The sequence below is a fragment of the Acomys russatus genome, chromosome 21 (assembly GCF_903995435.1).
Source record: "Acomys russatus chromosome 21, mAcoRus1.1, whole genome shotgun sequence".
Classification (NCBI taxonomy): Eukaryota; Metazoa; Chordata; class Mammalia; order Rodentia; family Muridae; genus Acomys; species Acomys russatus.
In genome coordinates, this window is record NC_067157.1 from 22,395,008 (window position 1) to 22,413,330 (window position 18,323).

An 18,323-nucleotide genomic window follows, 5' to 3' on the forward strand; every position below is an offset into this window, starting at 1 on the left:
AACTAAGGACCTCTGGAGGCACAGCCAGTGCTCTTAAGCACTGATCTATCTCTCCAGCCTGCGTGGGGATTTATTATTTTTGTGATTGTTTTGAGGATTGAAAATACAGCCATAGGGCTCTTTAAATGTATATATAAAACAGAATCAAAAGGTCAACCAATAAAAAGAGAACTTTTTTTTCTTATCCCCCTATGACTCTTTGACCTTTTGTACTGTAAATTGCACAGGCTGGCATTTAAATGCACGGTGTCAGAGGCAAAGCCCTTGAGTTCAACCTATGCAAAAAGACAGCTGGCACAGGGCAGAAAGAGGAAACCTGTCCAAATGTCTTCAATGCCAGCTGCCAATGACATACATCCGCTCTCTGCTTCTTTATATCACAGTATTTGCCCCATAGATAGAGGCAATGTAGTCAAAGAAACTAGTTTCCCAGCAGACCACCAGCTGTTCTCTACTTCTGGGAACAGTAACCCTCACTGGCTGCCTTTTGTAAGCAAAAACACCAGAGATGAAGAACTAAGCCCTTCCTGTCAGTCCATTCAATCATGTTCATAACAGGGACTAGTTTTGCCCCAAGATAATACTTCCTTTTGGCTCTCCAAGATGAAATTACTCATCAAGAACAGGGTAGGTGTGACAAAAAAAAAATGAAGTAGGAAAATGGAAGTAAGATTCAGAAAGTACTAAGGACACATTGTAACAATTATAACCAGAGGCAGCTTGTCCTAAGGCAAGGTGGGTGTGACATCCAAACCAGCTAGCAAGAAAGAGTAGAAGGATGCTCATCACATTTTGTCCTCCAGAAATTCAATAGAATAAAAGTCAACGAGACCACTCCCTGACTACTTAATCAGGCCTCACTCCTACACTGAGTCCTCATCTATCTCACCTAAAGCTCTTTTAAGTAGCCCTGAGATCAGCTTAGGGTCACTGTAACTCTATGTTTTCATCCTTTCAGTGTATGTAAGTCAAATCTGTCTGTTCTTCACCATTTACCTCTTGAATAGGGACAGGCAGCTGAGCCTAGGGATCATTCCTCTTAAGGATGCAGGAGCCTGGGCTTTCCCTCTAAAATTACAGTTACACATCTTCAGAATTCCTTCTAGGCAGGTAATTTATCTCCCACGATCAAGCCTAGTCCACAAAAGTAAACCTTAACCATTCTAACTTCTTCCTTCCTTAAGAAAGATCAGAACCTGAGGAAACTAGCAAAGGGTAGAGTTTGCTTCCATGTCCAAGTTCTCACCTCCCCGAAGATTGGTTTCACTGCTCATGAACACTTTCTTTCTGGGTTTCAATGAGTGCTTGGCTTTTCTGGATATAGTTTCTGGTAATTGAGCCATATGACTCTCTAGTACCTCTGTGGACTGGAAACATCCATTCTGGAAGCCATTGAAAAATACAAGGGAAACCGGGCATGGTGGTGCACACCTTTATCCCAGCACTCAGGAGGTAGAGGCAGGTAGATCTCTGAGTTCAAGGCCAGCCTGGTCTACAGAGCAAGTGCAGGACAGCCAAGGCTACACAGAGAGACCCTGTTTCAAAAAACCAAGAGAGAGAGAGAGAGAGAGAGAGAGAGAGAGAGAGAGAGAGAGAGAGAGAGAGAAGAAAGAAAGAAAGAAAGAAAGAAAGAAAGAAAGAAAGAAAGAAAAGAAAATAGAACAGATTAATCAGGGCTCCTAGTCCAAGTCTCTGTTTCACCTTGCTGATGCAGTAAGCCAGAGTAGCCTGGCTTCCTTGTGACTGGCCATCACTGAAGATTGCTCCTTGGTTTTGATGTCAGCACAGAGTTCAAGTCCAGGAGGTTTTACTCTTGAGCCTGTGATATGTGTGTTCTTCTGTGAAATGTGAGTGATGGTGTTTATCAGTTCTATTTTTTTCCAGTGCCTAACTGAGTGGCTGAAACAAATGAATGTTGACAGGTATGGTCAAATCTCAATTAAAAAAGAATTTTGAAGTGTTAAAGAGATAATGTAAGCAAAGTGCTTAGGATATTATAGGTGAACTCTAAATGTTAGTCCCTTTTCCACTTCAGGCTTTAGTCAACAAAATTACAATTACCTCAAATGACCTAATTATTGTTTTGCCATTTTGGGATGGAACTAATTTGTAAAAGCTGATTTTGTAATTATAAGAAAACAAATGCTCTCCCTGAAATTCAGAAGTGACTCGCCCACCATAAAATAAGGGCACAAGATGGGAGCTCAACTGTAAGCATTCTTACGAGCATTTTCTCTGGCTCTGCTGTTTTCCTGGAAGGGATGCAGTAACTTTCTAGAGCTTCAAAACTGTCTATTATTCTCTCAAAACAATTAACACAAAAACTTTGAATTCAGTGAAGGTCAGAGGATTAATAGGTTTTATCTGCAGTCTGTTTGAAAAGCTAATTAAGACTCTGCGTATGGCAGAGGAGACTGGGGATACAATATTTAGCTTCTCTCTTCATGACTGCAGTGAGAAAAGTGAACAGACAAAGACAAAATGAACGTGAAGCTTCACAGACAGGAGGCAAAGCCTTTGTAAAAGACTTAAGGCTGGAGATACGTTTTCCCATGATGGAAGATACTCCCTTTATTTATTTAAGGAATGCATGCAGCCTTTTCTTTATCCAGACATTATAGAACTGCAGACTCAGTGTAACACAAAATAGAATACCCTTCTCTCTTCTTTCTTTCTTTCTTTCTAAGCAACAGAGACAACTGAGTTAACAAGGAAACCACATTCAAATTTAAAAGAAAATATTTTAATTTTTGCTAAAGGAGAGAAAGTTCCTATTCTCTGGGAACCCCCTAAATATGGATTACCAGTATAAAGTTGTATGTAACTGAGTTATATGTACACATTCATGTAAAGGCCACAGGTAAACTCATATGTTGTACCCCAGGGCTACTCACTTTGTGTTTGGGGATAGGTGGTCACTGAGTATGTCAGGCAAACTCGGCACAGAGGCCAAACATCTACATGTCTCTACCTGCCACAGCTCTGGTGTCCCAACTATGTACCATTACATACCTACACATTTATGTCAGTTCCTGGGAGAGAACTCTTGTTCTTCTGCTTGCTCAGCTGAGCAAAACCTTTAACCCCGATAACCACAGTTATACAAAAACATTATGTGGCCTGGGGAGATGGCTCAGCTGTTAAAAACATTTGACAGTCTAGAAAGAGGACTGGATTTCAGTACTTATCATCCACACCTGGTTGCTAGCAACCACCTGTAACTGCATTTCCAGTAGTCACCTGCTGGCATCCACAGACAAATGCACACACACACACACACACACACACACACACACACACACACACACTGCGCATAAATTCATACAGGTATCCATAGACAGACAAATGTACACACACACACAGTGCACATAACTTCATACAGGCACCCATAGACCAATGCATGCACACATACACACACACACGCACACAGACACACACAGTACACATAACTTTATACAGGCACCCATAGATAAATGCACACACACACACACACACACACACACACACACACACACACACACACACACTGCACATAACTTTATACAGGCACCCATAGACAAAAGCACAGAAACACACGCACACCACCTAACTTCATACAGGCACTGTCTTCATTAGGGTTTCTATTGCTGTGATGAAAATTCATAACCAAAAGCAACTTGTGGAGAAAGCCATTTATTTCACCTTCAGCTTGTAAGTCCATCACTGGGGAAAACCAACAAAAGAAGTCAGGACAGTAACCTGGAGGCAGGAACTGAGACACAAGCAATGCAAGAGCACTACTTACTGACCTACTCCCGATGGCTTGCTCAGTAAGCTTTCTTATAGTAGCCATGACCACCAGGCCAGGGACGGACTCTCCCACAGTAAGCTGGTCCATCCCACCCTAATCATCAATCAAGAACATGATCACGGGCTTGCTCATGAGCCAATGTGGTAAGGGTATTTTCTTAATTGAAGTGTCTTCCTTCCAACTGACTATAGTTTGTGTCGGGTTTATATTAATTAGCCAGCAGAGGTACATATGTGCATGAACAAAAATAAATCTTAGGAGAAGAAAACACATTATGATAGGATGCCATTATCTACTCTGATTCTCTTATAGTTTTCAAATACTAACCTTCCAGTTAAATGTAAACATAACAGCAAGATCTCAAAAATTCTTTGAACTCCTTTACTTAATACAACAACAATCTTCCCCTTCCTCTAATCCTTAGTTACCACAGGCTGTGAAAAATCTATCTCTGCTTTACATACCTGTTCCGTTTACTCCATATACCATGCTGCGTACGCCTTTCCTCTCTCTCACCGGTGTTATGTTATACACTTAAATACTTGATTTAAATACTTATTTATGAAAAGACTTCTAACTAATATTTCTTTTGGTTTCCTAGTCTCATAAATGTTGACAGACTAATAGATTCTGAGCATCTACATGGTCATATGAATCTCTCTATATTCCAGTGGCTACCAGGTGCCTTCTCACTGGAGCACAATTACCCAGAAGTAATTTTTAAATCATTTTTTTTATCATATTAGTGACTCCTACTGCCACCAGGATCAGCATCTGTGTTCCCAACTTCATTTCCCCTTGCCTTGTGCTTCTATCTTTATGCCAACCTTAGGTGGTGTCACTCCTAACCAGTTATCTTGGATTGTATACGAAGGCAGAGTGAACAAGCCGTGGGCAATGAGATAATAAGCAGGACTCCTCTACCGTCTCTGCATCAGTTCCTGCCTCCAGGTTCCTGCCTTGAGTTCCCGGCTTGATTTATCTTCACAATTGACTGTGAGTTGTAAGACTAAAAAAGAAAGTCCTTTCCTCGCTAAGTTGTACTTGGTCCTGGTGTTTGTCACAGCAAGAAACCTAAGTAGAATGTTCTCTATCCAGAGCAGATTCTACTATGTAGATAGATTACAAAGAGAAATTGAATATTTTCAACAGTTTCAGAAGAAAAGTATAAAAAAAAAAAAAAAAAAAAAAAAAAAAAAAGCTTAACACTGCAGCCTTGGATAATGGCCTCTAAAGGTAACCAGTCACCTGTGTCTTTCTTTGAGGAACCCTTCTCTCTGGGATGTGCATACTATAACATGCCAGCAGTTGCAGATTTGTAAAGTAAGCAGTGAGTAAAGATAATCAACACATCTCATACTAGAGAAATTAAAAACGTAAATGCATCAACTGGTCATTAAACCTGGAAAGTCAGTTGCAACGAGGTTTTCACTAATCCTGATACCCACTCCCACTGCCATCCAAGGTGCCTAAGTTAGCATCTTTCTAGACAAACTTTGGAAAATATTCCTCTATTTCCCTGGTTAGCTAACTTTTTAAGTAAAGTTGCTTTTCTTTCCTCAAGATGTTGTCTCTAGACTTAATTGGCCTGTCATTTGGTGAGCAGATGAACTTGAGTCCAGTAACAGCAGAAATAAATTATGGTTTACGATGCAACATGAAAGTGAGTAGGCTCTTTCTAACCATAATTACTAGCAAAGCCAATAAATGTAACACAAGTGTGAGCTGTTATGGTATGTCTAATTTGTCTTGGGCTGTCTCACTGTGTTTATTAATAGTTTGGAGAAATAAGCACGTTGTTAACTTTATACTCCAGTTATAAAATGTCATCTTCTCACATTAAAGCCAAAAAAGAAAGGCCAGTTTAAACTCAAAAAATTTCAAAATATATTTTAGGTTAAATTATCTGGTTTTTTTATTAAAAAAGGTAGAAATGGGAGTTATTCCTACTTTGAGTTATACAATTTTCAGATTATGCTAGTGTTTCCTGACAACTAAAGGGTATGTTGGAAAGTATGCTTTCCTTTCTCTGTCTGATTTAATTAATTTATATCTATTCTGTAAAGTGGGTGGAACAAAATATATAGACATTTATACATTAAGTTGACAGAAAAATTATTTTCTTTCCCCTATAATTAGGTAGTACTTAAATGCTTTCAAATATAAAATTCTTGATGTAGTTTTCTTACTTCCTTTAACAGTTCTAAAATTATCTTGATAATTTACTGGTCTAAAGAATGTTTAGTTTAGATATTATAAAATGTACACTTTAAAAGTTAAGCAAACAGCAATTATTTCAACCATGTAGTTTATAATGTTGTAAAGTTTTGGAGGAGTTTTTAGGTTTCCATGAATCATAGTAGGCATGAAATTACTGTGAACTCTACCTACATTTCTTATTATTCCTCTCCATCCTTCTGTGTGACAGCATTGTTTTCAAATGGGCTATGACAAGAATACCGAGGTGATACATCCAGACATGTGCACCCAATTTTTCCAGTCATTTTATTCTTTGTAAAGAGCTCACCAGACAGGTCTCTGGTTCATCTGAGGTCATGTGCCACAACTATGGCACATGAGAGTCCTGTGTAAATCAATGGGGTTGACTTCAGCTCCATTTGACCCAAATGGAGTTTAAGGGGAATTGGTCCATCAAGTGTACAAGATGCATCATATGGGTGTCTGATGAACAAGGAGGCTACCAGCAGGCTACAGTTCTCAGAGACTGGAATTACTGATGTTTGTAAGCTATCATGTAGTACAACGTGTTAAACTAGGCTACTCTGAAAAAGAAGCTAGTGATCTTAACTGCTGAGCTATCTCTCCAACTCCCATTACTTCTTTCTAAATAAAAATGTTTTTATTGCACCTTAACTACATGTCCAAACATACATTTGTATTATTCCAAACAGAGACACATGTAAAGAATTACCTCTGAGATTCCCACACCAAAACATGGTTGCAGTCTTCCCACACCCACTTCAAGTAGCAAGTCAAAAGATTCCCCATTTTGTTCCATTATAAATTCTTCTGCCATCAAGAGGATAAACAGATCTTATCCTGCATGGGCTCTATGATTATGAAACACTAAAAAATATATCCTCTTGCCTCCAAAGCAATTCAAGCATGGTAAACATTTTCATATAGCCAGAATGACACATTTGAATTTCAATTTTCAATATTATATATTTAGAAGCAAACAGTTAGCTTGAAAGGAATGTACTATTGGCATATAATTATGAAGCCACAGTAAGAGACTAGGAAATACTGATTAGATCAGGTTTTATATGTGCTTATTTTCCAATATTTACCTCTCTTACCAAAATTTTTAAGAATTTAATTTTAATACACATTAAAATAGCCTTTTAAATTTATCTCAGAACTATGTGAAGCATCTATATTTAATAGCTTTTGAAACTAACTGATGCATTACAACAAAATATGCTGGAAAAGATTTGTCTGGATTTCAGTTTACCCAGTAATACACTATTTTCCAATTCCTCTAAAAAACATACTTTTAAATACAAAACTAAAAAAAGAACTTTTAAAATCAAGTAGTTTTCACACAGCAGCCCATAGGTACTTGAAAAAGTAGCCCTCCTTCTAAACAAAAAGAAGAAAAATGTTCTTTTAACTTTTACATGGGCACATATGAAAAATGTTAGGTCTTTTCTGGTACATATAAATATCAGGAAAGCTTCTTTCAATTAGATATAAATGTAAAAATATTGAAGCTTCGGTTATTTTCTATGTGAATCTTTTGACTAGTATAACTAGAAAAAACCTTGTCATGTTCGCTGTGAAGAAACTTTAATGGCGTGTGCAAAGCCACACCTGTCTGCAAGAAGTTCTTTGCGACTTCTCAAAGACACAAGAAAACTAATGTAGAGAAATCAAATGGCAAAAGTTTTTATCTTTTGTCAAATTTACTAATTTACCAAAAAGAAATTTAAAATAATCTATGGAGACGAATGTTAATGAATTTTTACAATCGTACAGACACTAGGCGCTCCTTACCAGAGTGATTTCTTATCATCATTCAACACTAAAAAGGTTTTTTTTTTAATTATTTAAAATAGAGTTTTCTCATTCTGATAATGACTTTCTCTCCCCCAATGCCTATCAGATCCTTCCCACTCCCTCACTCATCGAAGTCCACAACTCTTCTTTATCTTTTCTATTTGTAAATTAAAAAAAAATAAAAACAGGCATCATCATCATCATCAAATCACAATAGAGCTAAACAAACAAACAAGAAAAAGTGAGTTAAAGAAAAGACACAAGAAATACATTGATACACACATAGGAAGCACATAAAAACAAAATCAGAATCCAGTATACATAAGCAAAAGATCTGTATGGTTTAACAAAATGCCTCTGGCAAAGCATTATGAAACAAAATATTTTAAAATGTGCCATTGAACTCATTTCATTGTGGCCATCTTCTGCTGAACATGGGGCCTGCCCTTAAATGTGGTTTGTATACCCACTTAGGCACTATTGGGGAAAATTCTATTTTCCTTTGTGAGTGGCTGTCAGTTGGAGATACCCACAGGCTTGTGTCCACTTCCCCTCTCAGCACTCGGACTCCAATCTGGCTTAGACCTGTGCAGGCCCTGTGCAGGCTGCCAGTCTCTGTGAGTTCGTAGGTGCATCAGTCCTGTTGTGTCTAGGCCTCTTCTCGTTTGCTGTCTTCAATCCCTCACTGGCTGTTATAGTTTTATTTTCCTCCTCTGCAGTTTTCTTAGTCCTGAAGGGAGGGATGCGATGGAGACATCCCATAGGTGACTGAGTGTTCCAAGGTCTCTCACTCCCTGCACACCCCTTTCTGAAACATCTCTAGTGCTATACACTTTGCTTCTCTTTTCATCTTTATACTGGTCCCTTCAATCTTTCCTTGCTTTAATTCTCACTATAAGACTTAGACATTTAGATATCTAGGTCTTAATTCTAGATCTCTTTCTTTTCATATAATTATTATGGATAATCCACACGGCCTTAATATAATTAATACAGATTACTATATTGGAATATGTCATTCAGAATGTTACATTACGCTTTTAAACCAACATATAAATATATCTGAATATTTGACTATTCATATAAACCGCATCATATACAAATGTCCTAGTCACATGTCATTCAGTAATGCGCATATCAATGGCTAGATCATTTTAAAGCATCAGATCTCAATATAAATGTAAAAAGCACAATTACCTGGAAGCTATTGGAAAAGGTGTGAAAGAACCTCCAGGCAGTGCTTGGACTGAGAAGGTACCTCTTTTTTTTTTTTTTTTTTTTTTTTCCTCTTAACGTTAAAGTTTATTCCAACTTAAAACATTCTTTATTTTCTATTTTTCACAGGAAAAGTAGTGGGTCAAGATGAAATTTGCATGTCTGTAAATCTCATGAATCTACCAAAAATTATATTCATAAAATATTCAAATAGAGACATATTTCCAAGGCAAACAATAAGGACAATACAGGAGGTAAACTTTAAACCCCTTCCCAGATCTAGCCAATGGTCAGAATATTCTCCACAGTTGAGTGGAGAGTGTGATATGACTTTCTCATGTACTATGGTGCCTCACATTTGACCATGTCCCCTGGAGGGGGAGACCTGGTGGCACTCAGAGGAAGGACAGCAGGTAGCCAAGAAGAGACTTGATACCCTATGAGAATATATAGGGGGAAGTAATCCTCCTCAGGAACAGTCATAGGGGAGGGGAATAATGGGAAAATGGGGTGGGGGAGGAATGGGAGGATACAAGGGATGGGATAAACATTGAGATGTAACAAGAATAAATTAATAAAAAATAAAAATAAAATAAAATAAAATTTAAAAAAAAAAAAGAGAAGGTACCTCTTAAGGGGCTGGCCATCTACACCAACCAGGTCACACCCAGAAAGGCTTATTAACCCCTAGGTGGTGACACTTGGTGGCAACTAATTTCTTTTATAACTGCTTTCTACTTCTATTCATCTTATTTTTTGTGCATGAGTGTTTTCCCTTCAGCTATGTATGTGCACGGAAAGCTTGCCTAAGTTTCCTTATGGATCAGCAAAAGATATCAAAATAACTGGAACTGGAGTTGTAGACAGTTGTGAGGCAGCATGTGGTTGCTAGAATCTGAACTCTGGTCTGCGCAAGAACTACAAGTGTTCTTAGCCACTCAGTCGTCTCCAGCTCTGATAGTTATTCTTGGGACCTGCTCTTGTTATACGGGTGCTCTGCCTACTTCCTTTCTCTTAAGATCCCTTCAGAAAAAAACCTCTCTGAACTCCACACTATTCTCCCATTGTCGGTGAAAGTCATTGTTTGAGTAAAAAGCAACATAAGCAGCATTAAAATTTGTCCTGTGATCCTTTAACTTACCATATTTTGTCATGTGCATGGGTCGAGTTATCAGTTTCAATTTGGGAAGGAACAAACTGATATGATACAAGCCAGGTCTTCTGAAATCAGCTCAAGACAGGGACTTTGGTACTTGTCCTTGACTAGAAACTAGAACTGTCCTTGGCTCCACGTGAATCTTATCTCCTTAATCATCCTGGAAAGTGTCATTGGTATGGATCCTCTGGACACAGCCTGTTTTGCCTACATCCTATCCTTCTAAGATGTGAAGAACACTTTTGAATGTCAACAAAATAATTGATTTATTTACAGCTGTGCTTAATATTAGAGGTGTACTGTATCCCATTAACCAGGACATGAGCCTAGAAACAGCAACAGATTCACAGAGGAGACGAATGACTCTGCAAAAGAAGGTGTCAGGAGGTGGATTTCTTTCTCAGAGGTTCTCTAGCCTGGGAAGTGGTTCTGGTTGAAGCTGTTTCCCCACTTGGCATTTCATAACTCAGAAGAAAACTCTAGATTCAAAGTCTTCCCAGCTTCCTGGCAGTCCTGTCAAGTGCAGTCCTTTTGTGGAACATCTTCTGTTAGGCTATCCAGACTAGTGTGGATGAGAAATGAAATCCACCCAAAGCCTGGGACAAGGGTTTGATTAGGCCTAATTTTCTGTTTTGGGTTGATGCTTTCTACTTCTATTTTGTTTTATTGTGTTTTTCATAGTGTTTCTTCAAGTGGGGGGTGGGGATCAATCTTTAATGATTAAAATATGTCTTGATTTGTTTCATTATACACAATTTTAAGAGAGATTTTTTTAAAATGTGTAATGTAAAGTATCTACCATAGTTAGTTAACTTTGATTTTCAATGAATGAAATTCAACTATTACTGAACAATAAATACGCTGATGATTAAGTAGCATATAAGCCACCACTCGCATTTCCCTGCAACAGACTACTGGCAAAATCCACAGGATTAACCCTCGGGCTTTTGTGTGCATAATAAAGGAAAGGCAGCAAAGTGCAGCAGGGTAACATAAATAAACCTATATATTAAATGAGCATGTAAATCATGTGAAAATGTATGTTCAGTAAAATATCATAATAATCATGCATGCAATAAGTGTCTAAGCCTGGCTTCTGGCTTTTTAATAGGCTACTATCATTTGTAGCTACTATTATTATATTCATAGTCCTATTTCCTTCGCGATTTCAGGGATAACTGACATATATACTTGGAATTGCTAAGGTGGATTTTCAACTTAATTTGTCTGAGAAGCACCTGGAGGTTAATGTGTATGTGAGCATTTCTGTTATAGTATTTCAGAAGGGATTAATTAAGAAAGGAAAAATTGCCATGAATATGAGAGAAGCTATCCACAGGCAGGGACTGGCTAGAATTAAAGAGAAGAGAGTTAGCGACCATGCTCATTTTCTCTGAGTGTAGTTTCAGTGGGTTACACAGCTCTGTCTGGCTTTATTCTACAATGGGCCAAAACTTCTGAAAATGTATACTAAAATAAAATCTTCTTCCCTTCCTTATGTCAGATGTTCATCACAGCTTGAAGCAAAGCCAAGAGTGCTAGTTCTTTAACAATTCAAGTCATACTTCATTTTTTCTTTAGCCCTATAATATTTTTCCTGTGCCAAGAAGATTAAGAGTGAAAGTTTCAAAACTATATTCCAACTCTGTAAATTTTGAAACTATTTCCAAATTCTAAAAGGAAACAATATAGAAAATAATTAAATTTCTCCCTCCCTCCCTTCCTCTCTTTCTCTCTCTCACTCTCTCTCTCTCTCTCTCTCTCTCTCCCTCCCTCTCTCTCTCTCACACACACAAACACACACACACACACCTATACACAGTGTAAAATTGATTGTTAATGACCTTTAAACACAATATTGAATAATACACATTTTCAAATATAAAATAAAAACAAACATAAAGATGATTTCAAAAAGGCAAATACATTTTACAGTCTCATCTGAATAGGCTTATATGAGCTCAGCAATGTCCCATCTTAATTTTGCATCAATGGTCCTAGCCTTGCAAGAAGAGAAATTGCATAGACAGTTGTTCCAAGTAAGGAACAACTTGACCTTGATGTACCAGGAAGCTAAAGTCATAGGTCTTCACAGCATGGAATTTCAGATTTTCCCATGACTCCCTGTCCATGTATTTCCCCTTTTAGCCCCAAAGTTTCACTAAACTAAAACAAGACATACACAGAGAACCAATAACACACACACACACACACACACACACACACACACACACACACACACAAACAGAGAGAGAGAGAGAGAGAGTGTGTGTGTGTGTGTGTGTGTGTGTGTGTGTGTGTGTGTCAGGGGGAGACAGAGACAGACAGAGAGAAAGATACAGAGACATACAAACACACACACACACACACACACACACACACACACACACACACACACACACAACTCACCAGACCCCTGCACCATTGAGTTTTGTCTAATGTTTCCTAGACAAATCTCCCAGGCTCACTGAACCCTTGCTGTCCCTTTCTGCTTGTTTTGTAAGCCATACGCAATCCTTCCTATTACGTATTTCACCCTGATTTTGCTATGGTATGAGAAATGCCCAATCATTCCTATATTCCACTCCCAATGGTCATTAATTAGTTTGTCATACTCTGGTCTCGTTTTTAGGTTCCATCACTACTGACTTTTCCTCCCACATGAGCAATTACTCCTATTCCTCCCTGGTAAGGAAAGGATTTTACTACCACCACCCTGTCCAGCCTGCCAGCTCCTCCCTACTGCCACCTTGGAGCTCTCTTTGGCAGCCTCCTCATGGAAGCACACCTGCTGTGTAAACTCTCAGAGACTCGCTTTCAGTTCATTGTTATCCTCGGAGGGAGATGGAAATTTCATTTAGTTTACATTATTAATAGCTGAGGAGAATTTGGTTGTCATCCCCCATTGCGTAGGCCCTGGGATGTTTAGATTTTAGTGGGGCACGATTGCCACGTCACTCAACAGAATGGAGCGGCTCTGCGCAGAGTCTCAACAACCACAGACAGGTACAGGAGACATTTGGGATGAAAACATTTATCACTGAGCCATAATACTTGAGGTGACAACTTTCCATATGTATGTGTGTCCTACCCTCCATAAATAGAAGCCAGTGCTTGAGTCTGTACAAACATAAAATCAAAACTAAATGCAGGAATCTAAGCTGCACAACAGTAGAATCATCAGTCTCTTAATGAAGACCTTTACACACACTCTCTCTCTCTCTCTCTCTCTCTCTCTCTCTCTCTCTCTCTCTCTCTCTCTGCTTCTTGGTTTTGTACAGTGATACTGTACTGATCAGTAGTTAGGTGCTGTGACCTCCTCATCTTTGCCAAGATGGCGAGCAACTTGGCTGCCTTTGAATGGAGCCTGCTGACTTTGGCTGATTATTTTCATTTGCCTTGCACATGTACTTCACACAGTTGAGTATTATAAATTTTTTTATCTGTCCCCTTTCAGTGTGCCTCTTTGTAAAGCCCATTTTCATGTATATCCACCCAGGACTGCCCTACTCTCAAAGACCTGAGAGTGACTTCTTTGAAATATAAGCAAAAAGGAAAGGCAGTTCCCATATCTCCCAAGCTGCCATCCTGCTTCGACTTTCACCTGTCGCTGCTCACGTGCATGTGATGAAGTTTATTTTCCTTTGTCTGAGGCTGGTGTATACGCATGGAGGTTAATCCTCCATGTTAGCTCTCACCACTCTCCTGCTTTTCTCTTCAGTACAGATAAATTTCAGGTGGAGTTTTGACCATGCCCGCAGGGTTCTGTAGCCTTGAATAATGATCTTTATGTATACTTAACTTCCTGCCACATTTTTGTTGTAGCAGGCTACATGTAGGTAAATGTGAGGACCGACACTCAAGTTGCATATGGACACACCAAAATTGTCCACCAACTAAATCACTATAGGCTACGGAAGGAAGCGGCAAAAAAATAAAATAAAATAAAATAAAAATAATAATACCTTTGCTCTTCACATCAGTGGTAGTTTCCTTCTCAGCTTTCTTTTTTGGTTCTCCTTTTTCTGCTGGGAAAATAAGAGAGTTAGAGCTCTCTAACTCATTTGTTCTTACATGTTGCCATTAAGGCAACCAGTTTGCTTTGCAGAGAAAATTGTAAGTTCAAGCCATAAATGCTCTATAAATGGGTATACTAGAACCTTCCAAACACATTCATAGCTTAATCTTAGTTGTCATGTCTTTCTATAGAGGGGCATAATTTGATAAAGGAAACAAATCTTTAACAATGGTATAAGGATGAAATGCATTATTAGTTACCAGAGAATTACTGAATAGTTTCCCAAAATACATGAAAAAGTGTAGATTGAGTGTGCACTGAGTTATTGGGTTGTAGAAGTATATTGGAAAATTTGAAATCTCTGAAAATTATTTGACAATATCAAATAAATATCCATATATTCTTCCCATTATTTAAGATAGTTTGGCTACTTTTAATAACTAATAAACTAAATAATAATCTTCACTACACACATGCAAATATATAACATACACATTATATATATTTCGTTTTGGCAATGACTGTTCACACACACAAACATATTTATGCACAGCTACTACAAAATGGAAAGAAAAATAACACAATGGTGTCTTTAACAAATATGTTTAGGACTAGATGATGTGTCATAGCCTTGGAATTTCAGGTCTCTGAGACATGAGGATCATGAGTTCTAGACCAACCCAAGCTAAGCAGAGAAATCTGATGCTTACTTGTATCTGAAAATAAATGGTTTTAAATATTTTCTTCAATAACTCTTTTGTTTGGCATATTTCAAAATCCTCAGTGTTTTTACTAACAATGACAGTCAAACAAGTGAATCTCTTTCCTAGAAAACAGTAGCTTTGCCAGCTACACTATAAATTAATACTACTTGATTTAGCTTTTAGATAGCTTTGCTGTTCCTTACCTTTCTTTTTTGTTTCAGAAGTAACTTTCTTCTCTGCTTTCTTCTTCTCCTCCTCTTTTGCTTTTTCTAGAGAAGAAATTGTAAACATCGCCATTAAGGAAGGCCAGTAGGGAAGGATGGCAGCTGAGAGGAAGGATTGCTGGTGGGACTTCTAACAAGCGTTAGGGTGACACCACCATTTCCCCCATTTTAAACATAACTCTAGCCCCCTCAAAGATAGACAGTCTTATCAGGCGCTCTGCATAGTAGTCTTGCGTGGCTCTAGGTAAAATTCTTATGAACAATATTAAATGTAGAGTTAGATGGTTATTTTGTGTTCTCTGCATAGGCGTATTTTATTAAAAATAATGTGTTAAACCAGTGTTTCTCAGCCTGTGGACCACTTTCCCTTTGGTATGTGTAATGTCCCTTTCACAAGGGCCGGCTCAGAGTATTGGAAAAGGCAGACATTACATTGCAGTTCATAACAGTAACAGAAGTACAGTTATATATTGGTGACAGTTATGGCTCATCACAGCATGAGGGGCTGTCTCAAATGGTCACAGCACCAGGGAAGTTGAGAATCATTGTGATGTTAGACCTTTCCGTTATGACTTGGCTTTCTTTCTTTTCTTTTCTTTTTTTTTTTTTTTTCCTTTCAGCTCTGCCTCTTGTCAACAGATATTTGGAGCTGCTGACATTTGTGTGGCTGTGTGGGAGGGATATTCCCATCACTAACCCTCTCTGACCAGAGGCATGAACCAGAGTGCATGGCTAGAAGCAGGCTGTGGTAAGTCTGCGTGGCATGCAAAATCGTGTGTGTTTCCTTTAAGTTTCCTTGAGGATGTGTGTATGTTGGATGCATTGGTATGACTGGGTCCAAGAGGGAATGTCCAGTGCCGCCCAGCCACGAGCTTTGACTTCACTGGGCACTTTTCTACGTCTAGTCATTTCAAATAACAAAACTAAGTAAGTGCTTGTATCCAGTTGCTGAAATAGAACATTCTATGATCTTAGGCTTGAAGTGGTATTATGAATTTTTAACATTGGAAACTGACTTTTAATCTTCAATTGATAGACTTCTTTATCCTACATTCAAAATACCTTTCTCTTTGCCATTTGTCATTTTCAGGAACTGATGTGTTCTAAGTTTCTCATTAGCCAAGCTGTTATGAGATTTTTACTCTGCTCAGAATATCTAGTGTACAATTCTAAGATGAATGCTTAAGTTGTCTACTAAGATCTGCATCTAATTAAATATAGGAATTAATTCATCCCCTTAGGTATAGAGGTTTTTTACCTACAAGATCAAAGCTAACACTTTTGTTGAGTGTTAGAAGCATGATTTATAAAGAGCCCTTTCCCTGAGATAATCTAGCACTGTAAGGAGACACATTCTCACTTTGTCTAAATGTGCTACTGAGTACTCCTGCAGCTTGTTCAGCTGAAAGAAGAAAATCCAGAAGGTACATTTTATCATTCCAGCATCAGAGACAAAGCAATTGAAATTCATTTTGCCTTTTCCACAAGGTTCAGGCATAAGCAAAACATACTTAAAATTTTGAATAAAGATTTTTCAAAGGTATTGTAAAATTCAGTTTCGGCTCTGGGGGAAAATTATAAGTAGCTGGGCATTTCCCATCTTCGTAAGTAAATAAAAATGCCAGGTAATTGAAAAGGGACTTGTGTAAACATCACCATCGGATATCATGTATCAGAAAAGGGCCTAATTAAATGTGAGTACTTGCAAACATTTCTAAGACCATACTAACAATGCCAGAGTTACCACATAATCACACATCGGTTTCTGACTCTGAGTTTCCTACTGCTGAGGAATAAATATTTCATCAGAAAGTCTGCGCCAATTAGTGAGGGGCAAACTGAACTGCACAGTTAAAGTAGATGCTCGAGGCTGTGAGGTGTAAGCTGTTCTTTTCAAGTTCTTAAAAGAGAATGCTCTTGTGCACTGAATCTCACGCTTTGAATTAGTATAGCTGGGGTTTTATTGTGGCAATACAGTGCTCTTGCCTAAGTTCAGATTGAATTAATGTTTCCATTATAGGCTCCGCCTGTGATCATAGCCGTACACAGTGAGGCTTATGAATAAGAGCGGAAGTCCACACAGGTAGGTGTAAATAACGTACTGTAGTAACGTTTTTACAAATTAGAGCTTTGAGCTGCCATTATTCGGCTCATTGTACTCATGGAGATTTTCACCTAAAACATCAGCTTCTAAAGATTCTGCGTTCTTTTTACACACTGTTGTCTGTGTTCTGTAGGTGATCAGTAGCAATGCAATCAAATTTTTCTTTTATTAAAGACATAGGAATTTAATTATGTCTTACTTGAGCATAAAGTAAGTCATGTTTCTTTTATGAAAACTCTCCTTATTTGGGCATGTTTGTCCCTCAACATTCAACAAGTCCCCTCTGTGTGTGGCTGTGCCTTGTCTTCTAATGTTTTTCTGTTTTGTTTGCATCAGCTAAAGAAGAGTTAGAGCCTTTAAAAATATATGTTTTCAAACATCAGTTAAACATGTATGTAGATAGACATGTCGGTACATTGTCTTTCTCTGACAAAATTGAACTGAGCCCTGAAACGACAGCTCTGCCTGGCCAAGATCATAGAAAAGGCTGTTGTTGGTGAGAGAAATCCTTCCTACAACTTGAAGGATGTCTAAGCTCACAGACATGTTATTAGCTTCTGCATAAATTAACATCAGATGAAAGAAAAATTAAAAGACTCACTATTCATTTCCTACGCCCTCACAATAGGCTTTTCTCTTCTTTTTAGGTGTTTATATGCCTCCTCAAAACCAGAAAACACACAATCGTAAAGTTTTCCAATACTCTGATTTCTAACAAAATTAAGAAACAAATTCAAGTATTTGTAATTGTGTTTTATGTTGTGTTATTCCTCTCCAAGTCTTTCTAATATAGGATTGTTCTAACTCTACATCGCAGAGGAATGTTTGTCTTCACTTCAGAGCCAGGATTGGCATATTTTTTTGTGCCCTTTCAAATCAGGACTCACTTCTCCCATGACATCACATTCCAGCATTCCTTTTCACTGTCACCTTGTTTCTGTGGAGTGGTACAAATTTGGCCTGCAACCCAGCTCATGGCATGACCATGGAAAATAGCATAAAAGGAGAAAAGGTCAATTGTATGAGCAATCATTAGACTTTCCAATTGTTATCTGCAGTGTGTGATAAGAAACAATGCACGGCTGTCCTTGG

The 18,323-nt window shown here is 38.2% G+C and overlaps 1 protein-coding gene across 1 annotated transcript in view; it reads right to left on the reverse strand.

The window, feature by feature from the left end:
- The window catches only part of LOC127205211 (triadin-like), a 240,803-nt gene that overhangs the window by 64,206 nt on the left and 158,274 nt on the right, over nt 1-18,323 (reverse strand). The window contains exons 11-12 of the mRNA XM_051164401.1: nt 15,107-15,172; nt 14,147-14,206 (exon numbers count right to left, since the gene is read on the reverse strand). Of these exons, the coding sequence (XP_051020358.1) occupies nt 14,147-14,206; nt 15,107-15,172 (126 nt within the window). The remainder of the gene's footprint in view (nt 1-14,146; nt 14,207-15,106; nt 15,173-18,323) is intronic.